This window comes from Salmo salar, chromosome 28, assembly GCF_965601325.2.
Source record: "Salmo salar chromosome 28, fSalSal1, whole genome shotgun sequence".
NCBI classification, from domain to species: Eukaryota; Metazoa; Chordata; class Actinopteri; order Salmoniformes; family Salmonidae; genus Salmo; species Salmo salar.
Genome location: NC_138318.1, coordinates 8,532,501 through 8,550,023, shown reverse-complemented (window position 1 = coordinate 8,550,023; position 17,523 = coordinate 8,532,501). Strand labels below are relative to the sequence as shown.

General features: G+C 45.3%; 1 protein-coding gene across 3 annotated transcripts in view; it reads left to right on the top strand.

Annotated features, from left to right (window-relative positions):
• The window catches only part of LOC106589366 (serine-rich coiled-coil domain-containing protein 2), a 91,357-nt gene that overhangs the window by 63,293 nt on the left and 10,541 nt on the right, over positions 1-17,523 (top strand). Inside the window, exons 9-11 of one of the 3 annotated variants that reach the window (XM_082970427.1) lie at positions 3,658-3,783; positions 11,964-12,051; positions 13,538-13,577. In XM_082970427.1, the coding sequence (XP_082826553.1) occupies positions 3,658-3,783; positions 11,964-12,051; positions 13,538-13,577 (254 nt within the window). The remainder of the gene's footprint in view (positions 1-3,657; positions 3,784-11,963; positions 12,052-13,537; positions 13,578-17,523) is intronic. The other 2 variants (XM_082970428.1, XM_082970426.1) reach the window with 2 other exon arrangements.

Below are 17,523 nucleotides of genomic sequence, written 5' to 3'. Positions count from 1 at the left end.
AATGCAAAGCTATAAGCTTGGCACACCTGTATTTGGGGAGTTTCTCCCATTCTTCTCTACAGATCCTCTCAAGCTCTGTCAGGTTGGATGGGGAGTGTTGCTGCACAGCTATTTGAAGCCACTCCTGCTTTGTCTTGGCTGTGCTTATGAGACTCAAAATTGAGATCAGCTGCATCCTGTTTCCATTGATCATCCTTGATGTTTCCACAACTTGATTGGAGTCCACCTGTGGTACATTCAATTGATTGGAAATTATTTGGAAAGACACACACCTGTCTAAATAAGGTCCCTGAGTTGACAGTGCATGTCGGAGGAAAAACCAAGCCATGAGGTCGAAGGAATTGTCTGTAGAGCTCCGAGACAGGATTGTGTCAAGGCACAGATCTGGAGAAGCGTTTCAAAAGTTGTCAGCAGCATTGAAGGTCCCCAAGAACACAGTGATCTCTATCATTCTTAAATGGAAGAAGTTTGGAATTACCAAAACCCTTCCTAGAGCTGGGCTCCTGGCCAAACTGAGCAATCTGAGATGGGCCTTGGTCGTGGAGGTGACCAAGAACCCAATGGTCACTCTGACAGAGCTCCAGAGTTACTCTGTAGAGATGGGAGAACCTTCCAGAAAGACAACCATCTCTGCGGCATTCCAACAATCATGCCTTTATGTGGACAGATAGAAGCTACTCCTCAGTAAATGACACCCGCTTGGAGTTTGCCAAAAGGCACTGAAAGGACTCTCTCTGACCATGAGAATCAAAACTTTCTGGTGTGATGAAACCAATTGAGTCTTTTGCCTGAATGCCAAGCATCACATCTGGAGGAAACCTAGCACCATCCCTATGGTGAAGCATGGTGGTGAAGCATGGTGGTTGCAGCATCATGCTGTGGGGATGTTTTTCAGCGGCAGGGACTGGGTGACTCGTCAGGATCGAGGTGAAGATGAACAGCGCAAATTACAGAGCTCCTTGATGAAAACCTGCTCCTGAGCGCTCAGGACCTCAGACTGGGGCAAAAGTTCACCTTCCAACAGGACAATGACCCTAAGCACACAGCCTAGACAACGCAGGAGTGGCGTCGGGACAAGTCTCAATGTCCTTGAGTGGCCCAGCCAGAGCCCAGACTTGAACCCGATCGAACATCTCTGTAGAGACCTGAAAATAGCTGTGCAGCGACGCTCTCCATCCAACCTGACAGAGCTTGAGAGGATCTGCAGAGAAGAATGGGAGAAACTCCTCAAATACTGGTGTGCCAAGCTTGTAGCATCATACCCAAGAACACTCAAAGCTGTAATTGCTGCCAAAGGTGCTTCAACAAAGAACTGAATAAAGGGTCTGAATACTTATGTTTCCGTTTTTAATTTTAGCACATTTGCAAAAATGACAACTGTTTTTGCTTTGTCATTATAGGGTATTGTGTGTAGATTGAGAAGGGGGGGGGGGAATATTTAAGCAATTTTACAATAAGGTTGTAATGTGACAATGTGGAAAATATCGCCGGGTCTGAATACTTTCCGAATGCACTGTATATTATGTCTAAAAAAGTAAGTTATAATTTCTTCTGTCCTGATTAAAAGCCATGCATTCTTAGCAACCTCTTCCCATTCCATAGACCATTTATTGATACATTATTTAAGGCTAATATTCTTTATTACTAGAATCAGCCTGGATGCATGATTCAGGCTCAGAGGAGCTGTGTAGGCAGCAGTGGAGATTCATTACACATCTCTCTTTCCTGCTAATTTCACCTATGAAGTTGAACTAGCTTATCAAACAACAGAGCACTGTTTTTATTTCAGGGAATCCTGTTGGTTTATTTCAGCATGCCATAGCTGATATTCTTTATGACTGGAATCAGCCTGGATGCATGATTTCAGGTCCAGAGGAGCTGTGGAGGCAACAGGGGGATTCATTATTTCTTCACCACAGGAACACACCTCTCTCTCCTGCTAATATCACATTTGAAGTTGAACTAGCGTATCGATCAAAATAGAGCAATGTTTTATTTCAGGAACTTATCCTCCTGTTGGTAGTATGCAGACACAACGGGGCGTTAGAGCCTGGACAGACCCTGATTTTGTAGGGCTTGTAGTCCTCTCCTTTACAATAACATGTACACTGTTTTAATAGTTCAATCATTTCTGGGAGAGTTTCCACCCTCTATGCTAAGAGCCATAGTGATTGAAACGTTGTTATTCATTGTGGGAGCATTCAAACACTTGCGCCTGATACTGTTGGGCAACGGCGTCGAACTCATTCCATGGAGGGCCTACTGTTTTTTATTTTTATTTTTTGTGTCCAATTAAGACCTACACAACCAGGTGAGAGGAGTTCCTAACTAATCAATGCCCTTAATTGACCAATCAAGTACAAGTGAAAACCTGCACACACTTGGCCCTCCACGGAATGAGTTTGATACCTGTGCCATAGTGTCTTTGACGTGCGTACTCGCTTTACCTTTTTTTGAAAGGGTTTGCTTTTGTGAAAGCATATTGCTGTTTTAAGATGGCCGTGTTGTATGGTGCTTTCAGTCCTCCCACTAGCTTTAAGAATGGAGCATCCGTCACTCTGCTTGCATTTCCTGGAATCTATAAGTCCTTAAGAGGCCTATAATTGTTTGCGCAGGTAATTGTATGAATTTGTAATCAGAACGATGAGAGTGAAGTATGGGGATGAAAGGTTGTGTGCGTGTGTGTTTTTAAAAAGAGCCCTGGGGTTTTGAAGAATGCTTGAAAGGGTACAAACACAAAGCTAGTCTGTCTGGGCCTAGAATAGGTAATGGAAGATGAGGGAGTCCTAAGAGAGAACACTGCTACCATACCGGTACATGATGATTTAGAGTGGCTGTGGCTTAGTCCTCTCAACTGTCCTCTGTGTGTGCGTCTGCATCTGTGTGTGTGTCATACTTGGGCCACAGCCAAAGGCCACCCTTGCTCTCCTCTCCTCTGAGGTTGTGAGATGGAGAACCTTGCAGGGCTTCATTTGTCTTCTGGGCTGCGGGGTGTTTTCTTTGGGTAATAAAAGGGCTGTTGTTGCAGGCTTGTTTTGAGTGGGGCCAGTGGCCATTGCACAAGTGTTCATACCATTCATTGCTCCTGAGTGTCCCTGGCCTAAACAGAGGGCTAGAGACCGGCATAGTATGAGCATACACAAGGAAGCAGACACACTAATTGCTTATTGCAGTTTATGGACTTGTTACACTTATACTATAAATGTTATGAAAGGTTCTGTCCTCACATTTTGTTTTTATGATATTTTATATGATCTCTCATTTTATTTTAGCCCTGATTTGGTGTTTTTCTGTCATCATGTCCCCAACACCCTGGTCATTAAAGTACTCCAACAGATAATTACGATTTAGGAATCTTAAACTGAGTAGTTGTAATTAAATGTTTATTTACACACATGCAACCAACTCAAAACACACACTACACCGACAACTCTTCTTGGCAACGCAAATCATTTTGCAGCTAACCAATAGGCCTACATGATTGAACTGAATAAGATTGTATTGGTATCTGTGTGTAGTTTCAACTGAATGATTCTCTTGAATAGGCGACCCCTGAAACTCCATTTGGAACTAACAAACAACATGATTGAACTGAATGACAGTGTGTTAGTGTCTGTGAAGTTTCAACTGAATGACGTGTGTCTCTCTCTTGATTAGGCTGTTCCTGTCAAGGCTACGAGATGCCACTGCCAGCAGTACAGTCCACCTGGAAGAGATGTGGAAAGAGTGATGGTGACCTACCATGACAAGGCCACACAGACTCCACCATGGAGGGGACATGCTGTGAGTGCTGCTTCCTGTATGTCTCAGAGAGAGAGCGAGTGTCCATCCCACTGTCATGTCCTTATCATATTTACTGTTGGGCACTTGACTTTGGACTGTTTTTTTTGTTGGACTCTCACCATGCAAGTGTTCTCTATTCCAAGTCATAATCTCTGTAGGAGCTGTGAAACATTTATAGCCGTTTTAATGCTATTATAAAGCTCTATAACATATACAACACCTTCGGCAGTATTCAGACCCTCTGACTTTTTCCACATTTTGTTACAACCTTATTTAAAAATGTATTACGTTTTTCCCCCTCAATCTACACACAATGCCCCATAATGAGAAAGCAAAAACTGTTTTTTAGAAGATTTATATAAAAGAAATCTTAAACTTTGCATTAGTATTCAGACCCTTTACTTCGTACTTTGTTGACGCGCCTTTGGTAGCGATTGGACATGATGCTAAAAGCTTGTGCCACCTGTATTTGGAGAGTTTCTCCCATTTCTCTCTGTAGATCCTCTCAAGCTCTGTCGGGTTGGATGGGGAGCATTGCTGTGCAGATATTTTCAGGTCTCTCTAGAGATGTTAGATCGGGTGCAAGTCCGGGCTCTGGCTGGGCCACTCAAGGACATTCAGAGACATGTCCCGAAGCCGCTCTGCGTTGTCTTGGCTGTGTGCATAGGGTTGTTGTCCTGTTGGAAGGTGAACCTTCGGCCCAGTCTGAGGTCCTGAGCTCTCTGGAGCGGGTTTTCATCAAGGATTTGCCTTTATTTGGCTATGTTCATCATTGCCTTGATCCTGACTTGTCTCCCAGTCACTGCTGCTGAAAAACATCCCCACAGCATGATGCTGCCACCACCATGCTTCATCGTAGGGATGATGCCAGGTTTCCTCCAGACGTGATGCTTGGCATTGAGGTCAAAGTGTTCAATCTTGGTTTCATCAGACTAGTTTCTCTTGGTCTGAGAGTCTTTTGGTGCCTTCTGGCAAACTCCAAGCGGGCTGTCGTGCCTTTTACTGAGGAGTGGCTTCCATCTGGCCAGTCTACCATAAAGGCCTGATTCGGTGGGGTGCTGCAGAAATGGTTGTCCTTCTGGAAGGTTCTCCCATCTCCACAGAGGAACTCTGTCAGATTGACCATCGGTTTCTTGGTCACCTCCCTGACCAAGGCCCTTCTCCTCCGATTGCTCAGTTTGGGCGGCCAGCTCTGGTAAGAGTCTTGGTGGTTTCAAACTTCTTCCATTTTAAGAATGGAGGCCACTGTGTTCTTTGACCTACAATGCTGCAGACATTTTTTTGGTACCATTTCTCAGATCTGTGCCTCAACATAATCCTGTCTTGGAGCTCTACGGACAATTCCTTTGACCTCATGGCTTGATTTTTGCTCTGTATTTGGCTGCGTAGCCACCTGCCTGTCTGGTACACTACAGCTATCTTTCTGTGTTCAATGATGAAACAGGGCCTCAGCCCTCCCTGGGCAGCATAAATCACAGGACTATCACTAATGACAAACAATAATGCATATTCAGAGTTTGCTGCCCTTTTGTTTGCCTGGCCCAAATAAACCAAGGGCACCTGCAAGCCCAGAGCAAAGCAGCACCTAGGCTAAAACGCTCCGACAGCAATAACATGGAAATCGCTTTTGCACGCTGCTAGCCGCTCCATGATGGACAGGCTTGTTGGGTTAGGCAGCGGCACAAGCCTGATTTTAGATTTTAAAAAGAAAAAGAAGCCTCCGTTTGAAATATGCGCTCCAGTAACGCAGCATAGGGGTCTAATTTTTACACCTGGCCATCATTGGACACCAGCATATACCGGTGAGAGGCGCCATGAGGTGGGTGGCAGGGAGACATGGTGCTCAATCATAGACACCCACACCCGGTGGCGGCGCACTTCTGGTCACTTTTGTGTCCCGCCATGATTTGGATTTATTCACCCTCCTGCTTTGCTGTTTTGGAATAAGGTGTGGATGGGAAACTGTAGGGAAATTGGTTCGGTTCAGGTTTACAGCTTGGGTTTGTACTTCACCTGAAGAAGGTAATGGATAAGTTGTTCCTGGTTGTGTGCGGGGGGTGGGGGGGGCTTTGGTGCTGGGACTGGGGCAGGAAACGTGCTTTTCCGGGGTGCAAGAGGAGATAAGAGGACGGGTGAGGCTGTAGTTGCGTTAACCAAGGCACATACCTTGCGCCACTCTAATTGAATTCGCCAGCGTTCAGATGTTCAGACACAAGTGCCCATCAGCACACAGATGAGTCAGGAGCCACCGAAATGAAAGCCTTTCCCATCTTCTTTAATTGTTTCTCCTTTGTATGTAACCGTTTTTTTTTTTTTTTTTGAAGGGGAAACGTGATAGCTCTGACATTTAATTCTTCAGTTATGAGGGAAACGGTGACAATATTCTCCCCGCTGTCTCAAGATAAGGAAAGTGTAGCGTGTGAGCGTCAGCACACAATCAAGCCGACAGAGGCGTAATGACATCTGTCTCAAAGGCACGGAATTTATCACACCATGCTGTCTCTTAGTGCTGAACTCCAATCATAGTTAGTATTTCTAGCTTAAATCCATCTAATTGTATTTGTCACATGCTTTGTAGACAACCGGTGTTGACTAACAGTGAAATGCGGGCCCTTCCCAACAATGCAGAGAGAAAATAGTAATAACACGTAAAATTAATTATAAATACCGACTAATAATTTGGCTATATACATGGTTACCAGTAGCGAGTCGATGTGCAGAGGTACGCGGAAATTGAGTTAGATAAGTACATATAACTAGGAATATAGTGACGCGGCAACAGGATAGACCGTTGCAGCAACGTATGTGATGAGTCAAAAAAAGGTTTGTGTAAAAAGAGTCAATGACCATTAGGTAAACTATTTAGCAGTCTTATGGCTTGGGGGTAGAAGCTGTTCATGGTCCTGTTGGTTCCAGACTTTTTTCGGGTCATCCTCTGTCACTGCCTGGTATAGAGGTCCTGGATGGCAGGGAGCTCTGCCCCAGTGATGCACTACCCTCTGTAGCGCCTTGCGGTGGAGTGCCAAGCAGTTGCCATACCAAGTGGTGATGCAGCTAGTCAAGATGCTCTCAATGTTGCAGCTGTAGAACTTTTGGAGGATCTGAGGGCCCATGCAAAATCTTCTCAGCCTCCTTAAGGGGAAGAGGTGTCGTTCCCTCTTGACGACTGTGTTGGTGTGTGTGGACCATGATAGATCCTTAGTGATGTGGACACCGAATGGGGGTGTGCTCGGCCCTCCGTTTCCTGTAGTCCACGATCAGCTCCTTTTGTCTTGCTAACGTTGAGAGAGGTTGTTGTCCTGGCACCCCACTGCCAGGTCTCTGATCGTTGTCGGTGGTCAGGCCCACCACCACTTCCGTATTGGGTACTTCCTGTTTGAGTTTTTGCTTGTAAGCAGGAATCCAGAGAGTAGAGTTATGGTCAGATTTGCCCAATGGAGATGGAGGGAGAGCTTTGTATGTGTCTCTCTCTGTGTGTGTGTTGAGTAAAGGTCATCTAGAGTTGTTTTGCCTCTAGCTGCTTGTAGAAATTTGGTAAGACAGATTTCAGTTTTCCTGCATTAAAATCGCCGTCCACTCGGCACGTAATCTCTGATTGGACAGGCATTGAGTTATTCAGTTAATGTTCGATTGAATGTTAGAATGGGAAAACGAGTGACCTAAGCGATTGAGTGTGGTATGATCGTCCTGTGCCAGGCGCACCGGTTCCAGTGTCTTAGAAATGGCCGGGCCCTCCTGGGCTTTTCACACAAGTGTCTAGGGTTTACGGGGAATGGTGCAACAAACAAAAAATATCCAGTCCGTGGCAGTCCTTGGGGCGAAAACAGCTTGTTGATGAGAAGTCAGAGAATGGCATGAATCGTGCAAGCTACCAGGCGGGCCACAAACAGACAAATAACGATGCAGTACAACAGTGTTGTGCAGAACAGTATCTCAGAACGCACAACTCGTCGGACCTTGTCACGGATGGGCTATTGCTGCAGACGACCACACCGGGTTCCACTCCTATCAACTAAAAACAAGAAAGCGACTCAAGTGGGCACATGATCACCAAACCTGTACAATTGAGTCCTGGAAAAACATTGCCTGGTATGACAAATCCGGTTCCTGTTGTGTTATGATGATGGCAGAGTCAAGATTTGCCGTGAGCAGCATGAGTCCATGGCCCCATTCTGCCTTGTGTCAACAGTATAGGCTGCTGGTAGTGGTGTAATGGTGTGGGTAATGTTTCCCTGGCACACATTAGGTCCCTTGATACCAATTGAGCAATGTTTCCATGCCCCAAAGAATTCTGGCTGTTCTGGAGACAAAGGGGGGGTCCAACCCGGTACTAGATGTGTCAGCCTATCTTGCTCTGTCTCTTCGAAGTCTGGGATTAGGGCCTGGTCTGGGGTTAGCAGTATGTCCAGCGCCACCGACTCGTTGGAAGTAGGAATCTTCATTCAAATCGAGGTTAGTGATGGCTGTTCTGAAGTCCAGAAGCTCTTTTCATTACAGGAAACAATGCCGTAAACATTATGTACAGAAAAGTTAAGATCAGCGCAAATAAACACACAATATAGCGGAATTGGCCAGGAGCCCGTAAAACGGCGGCTATCCATTTCAGCCACATTCTAAAATGTGTCTTTGGTTCCCTCTGTGGCATCCCCGCGCGACAGGCTTGACGGACCAATGGAAACGACAAGATTGTCTTTGCGGTGTGTGTGATGTCAAAGTCAAGTCCGTATACTGCGTATCAGGCTGTATGTATTCAGAAACTCAAGGGAAAATGTTCCTCATTGTCACAGCTACACCTGTTTACCATGGTAACGGTTTCTAGAGCAAAAATGTTTCTTTAAGAAAAGCTGATCCCTAGCGGATTAGTCATAGTCCTACTAATCAATACTGATAAATGGAACAGGCAACAGTGTCTTGGAGAAATACTGATGGTGTGTTAGAGAAAGAGTAATGAAAGAAGGGGAGGGTTGAGAGGCGACATTGTAATGAGCTCGTGAAATTATGCTGTCTATCCAGACTGCAGAGAAACTGGCATCAACCATAATGAGCACAATTGATCTGTAGTGGCAGTACACAAATAACGCATCCCTACCCCCCCAAAGCAAAGGTAAGCTCAACACCCAACCAATCCCCTCTCACTGAGCCTCTTGCAGCTTCAATAACAGTACCTGTCACTGTCATGTCAGGTAGCTATGAGTTTAGAGGTGACCCTAGTCGTCTACATTTCTCATCTTCCTCCCCCATGTCAAATCACTCCCTGGCAGGTGCGTCTGAACCGGTGGAGGGTGAGTGTGATTGTATTGTACAGGGAGACATCGCAGGCACCCTGTCTAGGAATGGACTGAGAGACAGTGGCGCCACATTAGTGTGGGTGTAGCAGTGGGGGAATAGGCTAGTGGCTGCACCCCATCCCAGCATGTTTTCTCAATTTGAGGCGCTGGAGAAATGTCCATCTCAACTAATCCCCCCCCCCCCCCAGTCTCCCTGGTCCTCATGTCTGAGTGTCCTGTGTTTGAGAGTATGGTGCTCTAATCTACAGCACCTTCAGAAATGCTTCATACCCCTTGACTTATTCCACATGTTGTTACAGCCTAAATTCAAAATGTAGTAAATATAGATTTTCCCACCCGTCTACCCACAAGACCCCGTGAATTCATGTTTTTTGAATTTTGTGCACATTTAAAAAAAATGAAATACAGAAATCTCATTTACCTAAGTATTCACACACCTCTGCTAATATGCTCCAAATTGAGCTCAGGTGCATCTAATTACCTTTGATCATCCTTGTCAATACAACTTGATGGTAGTCCACCTGTGGCAAATTCAGTTGTTTGAACATGATTTAGAAAGAAACACCTATCTATAGAAGTTCCCACAGTTGACAGTGCATGTCAGAGCAGAAACTAGACCATGACGTCCAAGGAACTGGAGCAACTAGGCAAGAAGGACCTAGGTCCGGGAGATGACCAAGAACCCAATGATCACTCTGACAGAACTACAGAGTTCCTAGGCTGAGATGGGAGAACCTGCCAGAAGGACAACAGTCTCTACAGCACTTCACCAATCTGGGCTTTATAGGAAATACCAGATGGATGCCACTCCTGAGAAAAAGGCATATGACAGCATGCTTGGAGTTTGCAGAAGGACTCTGAGAGCATAGGCAAAAGATTCTGTGGTCTGATGAGACACACATTTTACTCTTTGGCCTGAATGCAAAGCGCTATGTTTTGAGAAAACAATGCACAGCTCATCCCCCGTCCTAACACCATCCCTACCGTGACGCGTGGTGGTAGCAGCATGCTATGGGGATGCTTTTCAGCAGCAGGGACTGGGAGACTGGTAAGGATAGAGGGAACAATGAATGGAGGCAAATGAAGGCAAATCATTGAGAATGTGTTTGAGTGCAAATTACCTTAAACTGGGGCAAAGATTTGCATTCCAACAGGACAATGACCCCAAGCATGCAGTCAAAGCAATGCTGGAATGGCTTCAGAACAAGAATGTGAAAGACCTTGAGTGACCCAGCCAAAGCCCAGACTTGAATTCCATTAAAAAAATCTGTGGAAAGACTGCTATTCACCGCTGCTCCCCATCTACCTTAATAGAGCTTGAGAAAATCTGCAAGGAAGAAAGGAGAATATCCCCAATTCAGATGTGCAAAGCTGATACAGACATACCCAAGACGACTCAAAGCTGTAATCGCCGCCAAAGGGGCTTCTACCAAGTATTGACTCAGGGGTGTGAATACTTATGCAAATTAGATTTTTTTTTATACTGAAAGAAAATATAAATGTCCCATGTTTCATGAGCTGAAATAAAAGATCCCAGAATTGTTCCATAATCACAGAAAGCGTATTTCTCTATAATGTTGTGCACAAATGTAGTTACATCCCTGTTAGTGAGCATTTCTCTGATGCCAAGATAATCCATCCACTTGACAGGTGTGGCATATCAAGAAGCTGATTAAACAGCATGATCATTACAGGTACACCTTGTGCTCGGGACAAAAGACCACTCTAAAATGTGTAGTATTGCCGCACAACACAAAGCCACAGATGTCTCAAGTTTTGAGGGAGCATGCAATTGGCATGCAGACTGCAGGAATATCCACCAGAGCTGTTGCCAGAGAATTGAATGTTAATTTCTCTACCATAAACCGCTCCAATGTCGTATTAGAGAATTTGGCAGTATGTCCAACCAGCCTCACAACCGCAGACCATGTTTAACCACGCCAGCCCAGGACCTCCACATCCGGCTTCTTCATCTGCGGGATCGTCTGAGACCAGCCACTCGGACAGCTGATGAAACAAAGTTTGCATAACCAAAGAATTTCTGCACAAACTGTCAGAACTTCTCAGTGAAAGCTCATCTGCGTGCTCGTCGTCCTCACCAGGGGCTTGACCTGACTGCAGGTCAACCATTGAGCATGTTTGGAATGCTCTGAATCAACGTATGACAGCGCGTTCCAGTTCCCGCCAATATCCAGAAACTTCCCACAGCCATTGAAGAGGAGTGGGACAAAATTCCACAGGCCACAATCAACATCCTGATCAACTCTATGCGAAGGAGATTTGTCGCGCTGCATGAGGCAAATGGTGGTCACACCAGATACTGACTGGTTTTCTGATCCACACCCTTTTTAAAAAACTTTTTTTTTTTAAGGTATATGTTACCAACAGATGCATATCTGTTTTCCCAGTCATGTCAAATCCATAGATTAGGGCCTAATGAATTCATTTTCAATTGACTGATTTCCTTTATATGAAATGTAACGCAGTAAAATCTCGTTGCCTGTTGCATTTTTATTTTTGTTCAGTGTACATTTCATTTTCAATTTATATTTTTTACTTTCATTTTATAGGGTATTTGTCCATTTATTTATTACTCCATTTTGAATTCAGGCTGTAACACAACAATGGAATAAGCCAAAGGGTATAAATACCTTTCTGAAGACACTGTAGGTCTTTACTGACACACTTGCATGTGTGTGCGCACACACACACCAATCCATGATCCTTAAATGCCAGGACACCTCTATTCCTCTTAAGATGCCATCCCTGTGTGTGACTGGAGACCACTCACTTACCAACTCCACGGAGGGATGGCTGGGTTCGATCCTCTGTCTATCTCTCTGTTCTCTGGTGTGTGTCATTTCCTCTGGTGTTTGTCTTCTCTCTGCACAGGGTGTTCTGCCTGCTCCTTTCCTCTCTCCCTGGCAGCGCTCGCACCAGGGGACCCTGCGGGCATGCATGCCCCACCACAGCAGACAGAGTGAGTCCCTAACAGTGCCCCCATCCCTACCCCTCGCCACCCATACCCTATAGAGCCTTGCATCTGTGTCCCCATGCCATTACCCTGCCACCCTGCTTCAGTCCCTAGAGTCTTAGAGCATCATGCTGACTGGCTCTAGGTTGCTCGCTTCATGTTGGCATCGCAACCCACTTTTCTAGTTTTCAAACTGGCTGACATGTTGAAAGGCTCTTCCAGTCCAATACTTGACCTGTAGAGCAGACTTGAGACCCACAATCTGGCTTGGTAGTAATCTCTCTAGCACCCACTGTTATTGTGTAGCCTTGGAGTTTCATTGTAAGAACTCTGTCTCAAAGTGCTCCAGTCTCCTCACTAGACTCTTTAAATGCAGTGAAAGCACAGTGACACCTACAATATTCTGAGAAATGGGTTAAGACCAAAAAGATGGAGAGATTCAGTAGAAGAGAGAAAATGACGACGGAATGGAGAGCGAGAGAAAGAAACTCTAATTCATTCCGTTTGCCCTTTGATCTCTATCTGTGGGACTTGGTAGACGCCTGTCGCTAAGGACTATGGGTCCGTATCCCTCACCTCAGGCCCAAAACTTCCCCAGCCTTTGTTTCTCTCCCTCCCCTCCCTCCCCTCATCCCTCTCTTCATCCTTGCCCCGAATCAGCCGTTCTCTCCGTCACGCTCGACAGAGCGGTGGTGCTTTGATCCCACACATTTCAGTCAAGAGACATTCCACGCGCATCTGCTAATGAGTGAATAGTTCCCTCTGTAATTGAACTCATTTTTTTAATGAATTTTTTTCACCCTCCATTGGTTGAGGGATGCCATAGCTCTTTTTAGGAGCAACCGGGAACTAGAGGGAGTAACTGAAGAGGATAACTGCCGGTGACTGTGTGTGTTCTATGTATGGTGTGAGTGTTCCAGGTGTTTGGGCTGTGAGTAATTGAAGGCGTGTCATTAGTCTCGGAAACCCAGAACTAAAATCTTGAGTAATTGAGTCAGATGACTAACGAAGTCTCTCCCTCCCCCCCCCCCCCCCCCTTAAAGTAAACTCTCAGCCAAAGCATGGGCCAAATGTCAACTCCCCCTCCGAACTTTGAAAGATTCAAACACCCCTGCCGAAATTGTGATTTGCTCAAATGATCAGTGACTAAGTTCCTTGTTAGTCTTCGTATCCCACAGTCTGCTGAAAGACGCTACAATACCTGCCTCTGTCCACGAGTGATTAGTGTGTCATTGAACGGCACAGAACACGTCTATTTCTTAATGAACATGCTTGTGTGTGTATGGTACACATGTACTCAACATGCCTCAGTGTCTTTGTGTAGTGAAACATACCTGTGTGTGATCAATCTATTAATGAAGAATGGACTGATGACCCTCCGTCCATTCTGGACTCCTCCATCAACCTAACCTAAATCACTCTCCTCCTATTTCTCTCCCTTCTTCCTTGTTTGTTTCTCTCCCTCTGTCTCTCCCACACTGACCTTGGCAAGGAGTGGAACAGCTTGTGCATTACATCAGCGATACAGCGTGGTACAGTACCCTTTTCATATTTCTCTCAAACCATCCCTCCTTCCTTTTCTCTGCTCCCTCCATCTATCCCATCTGCATGATGAGGATTGCCTGGTCCTGGTCTGATGATGCCCGTATCTATCCTTTGTCTGGTGTTGTCCCTCCCTGGTGCAGTTTGACGGAACAGTTCATCTGTGTTTGACAGGCCTTCTCATTGTGTTTCTATCAGGTCATCCTGCATCGCCCGCACTCTGACAACAATTCACATCATCTTCCTTCCTACATTCTTCACCCTCCACCTCCTCCTATGGTCTCTCTCTCTCGCGCTTTCTCCCTCTTTTCCCCCCGAGCCACTCCACCTCTCCCCCTACAGGTCTGGCTTTGCATCAATCACCTTTCTATATTTTACTTTGTAGTTATTTAGCAGCTGCTTCTTTCCAGAGCGATTTATAATCCAGTCAGATTAGTTAGATATTTTTTTTGCCAGAAAAGCAAACTACCTACAGCAACTGATTCGAATCAATTAGTCAAATGTATTTGTAAAGCCCTTTTTACATCAGCAGATGTCACAAAGTGTTTATACAGAAACCCAGCCTAAAACCCCAAAGAGCAAGCAATGCAGATGTAGAAGCACGGTGGCTAGGAAAAACTCCTTAGAAAGGCAAGAACCTAGGAAGAAACCTAGAGGAACCAGGCTCTGAGGGGTGGCCAGTCCTCTTCTGGCTGTGCCGGTGGAGATAACAGTACATGGCCATTAAGGCTAGATCATTCTTCAAGATGTTCAGCAGGGTCAAATAATAATCAGTGGTTATAGAGGGTGCAACAGGTCAGCACCTAATGTCAGTTGGCTTTTCAAAGCCGATCATTCAGCGGTCGAGACAGCAGGTGCTGTATGTGTGTGTGAGAGAGGCGGAGAGAGACTCTCAACAACAGGTCCGGTGAAAAGGTCAGGGTTCCATAGCCGCAGGCAGAACAGCAGAAACTGGATCAGGAACACGACCAGATGGACTGGGGATGGGGACAGCCAGGAGCCTTGAGGCCAGGTAGTCCTGAGGCATTGTCCTAGGGCTTAAGTTCACTGGAAGGGGAGAGAGGGAACATACTTAAAATCACACAGGACACCAGATAAGACAGGCGCAATACACCAGACAGGGCCAACTGGGCAGGATATAACCCCACCCATTTTTCCAAAGCACAGCCCCCACACCACTAGAGGGATATCAACAGACCACCAACTTACTACCCTAAGAAAAGGCGGAGTAAAGCCCATGAAGATCTCCCCCACCACACGAGCCCGATGGGGGCGCAAGACCGGATAGGAAGATAACATCAGTGACTCAACCCACTTAAGTGGAGTATAGTGAAAAAAAGCCTGGCAAGACTTGATGAATCCTGCCTAGGGAAGGCATGGGAGAGCACCAGCAAGCCAGTGACTCAGCCCCCGTAGTAGTGTCAGAGGCAGAGAATCCCAGTGGAGCAGGGCAGGCAAAGACGGCAAGGATGGTTCATCACTCCAGTGCCTTGCCGTTCACCTTCGCACCCCTGGGCTAGAATACACTCGATCATAGGACCTACTGAAGAGAAGTCTTCAGTAAAAACTTAAAGGTTGAGACTGAGTAAAACCTTAATCAGCCCTAGCCTTAACAGGGTGCCAGGTTAGCACTGGAGTAATAGGATACCTTTTGGGCGGGTTCTAATCAAGATCCTAGCATCCGTATTTAGCACTAGCTGAAGTTTATTTAGTGCTTTATCCAGGTATCCGGAAAGTAGAGCATTGCAGTTGTCTAATCTTGAAGTGAGAAAATCATGGATGAGCTTTTCTGCGTAAATTTTTATCCAAGTTTGTTTTTTGCAATGTTATAAAGATGGGGAAAAAAGCTACTCTTGAAATATTTGTGATGTGTTCGTCAGAAGCGAGATCAGGGTGCAGAGTAATGCTGAGATCCTTCAAGTTAATACATTTTTTTTTTAAGACTGTACAACCAACGAGATTGTCAGATCTCTTTTGTCCGAATTTAAAAGTGAAATGTGCCACCATGTTTCATCAATGTACAGATGTGTGTCATCTGCATAGCAGTGAAAGTTGACATTGTGTTTCCAAATGACCTCATCAAAAGGTAGCATATATATTGAAAACAATAGTGGTCCTAAAATGGAACCTTGAGGAACACCGAAACTTTGCATTGACTTGTCAGAGGACAAACCATCCACAGAGACAAACTGATATATTTGCGACAGATAAGATCTAAACCAGGCAAGAACTTGTTCGCATAAACAAATTAATTGAACATATCTCTATGGCCTTCAATGGCAATGAAATTCTTTGCATGGTTTCATATGTTATTTTTATGTGGTGAATGCATAGGACATTGATAGATGGAACTGGTCCACAAATGTATATTCTTTCCCCCATGTCTCGTCATCCGTCAGACTCCATTATGGTCTGAAAAAGTGTATTTTCCCCCTCCCTTTTAATTATAATTTTAATTAGTATTGAAGTCCTGTGTGCTCGTTGGAAATTGCTTGTGGGTATCCATTGTCATTATTCGAATGCGTTTGGAGTCAATTCAGACATGCAAGAATTAAAATAAAATTAGCTGAGCTGAGCGGTATTTGGAACATCAGTGATTGGGTGGCGAGGTGATGAATGCAGAGAGAGAGACGGTGGGTGGGAGTGGACGAGTGGAATGCTCTGGTTTGGCAGTAGAGCGGTACTATCCATCCCCACACCCACCCACGCATGCACTTGTGTCCCTCTCTGGCTTTGAGGGGAAGGCAAGGTGAATCCCTCCTTGAAACACCTGCTGGGCTTTATAAACCAGGCTCCCCTTCTCTCCTCTCCATTGCTGCGATGGGCTCAAGAAAGCTGTGTCACCTTTCGTTAGCTGCCACTCCCTAATCCCCTTGAGTTGTCATCCATTATTTATGAAGCCTCGTCCAGGGGCCAGACCCCCCCTTCAGTCAGTCTGCAGACTACTAAAGGGGCCAGGGGCCCCTCTTCTCTCCTACTCTATTCTTAGGTCCTGGACCCTGCTGACTGAACCTGGCCCTGCTGTCCCTGACTATCTGGACTCTAGGGGAAAATGTTTTTCCTGTTGAAATAGCCCCAGGACCATCAAAGCAGCATTGACATTAAAGCCAGAGATCGGCCCAATACATACCATAAGGGGGAGTGTGGTGTGTAAATGATTCTAAGCACAGTGCCAGAGGATGGGCTTGGTCCAGTGGCAGTTAGCCTAGCATTTTAAGTGTTGAGCCAGTAACAGAAAGGTCGCTGATTCAAATCCCTGTGCGAATCTGTCTGTGCCCTTGAGCAAGGCACTTAATCTCAATTTCTCCTGTAAATCACTCTGGATAAAACTGTCTGCTAAATGACTTAAATATAAAATGGACAAGGTGGTGTAGTACAAAGCGGCGGCCAGCGGATGGCAGTGCGGACTACTGAATTCATCTCCATAGTCAATGAATGGTGGTGATAAGTTGGACTGGTAAGGCTAAACTTTGAGGCGTCTGATCTGCTGAGATGTCGAAGCTCAAAGCTAGATCACTGTGCAACGGATCAAAAGAATAACTGCATTTACAGTGCCTTCAGAAAGTATTCATACCCTTTGACGTATTCCACATTTTGTTGTTATAGCCTGAATTCAAAATTGATTTAATTGTTTCTTTCACCCATCTACACACAATACCCCATAATAAAATGTTTAGACATTTTTGCACATTTATTGAAAATTAAATACAGATATTTACACTTAACAAAAATATAAATGCAACAATTTCATAGATTTTACTGACTTGAGTTGATATACGGAAATCAGTCAATTGAAATACATTCATTAGGCCCTAATCTTTGGATTTCACATGACTGGAAATACAGATATGCATCTGTTGGTCACAGATACCTTAAAAAAAGAAAGTTGGACGTGTGGACCAGACCACTATTTGCCTCATGCAGCGTGACACATCT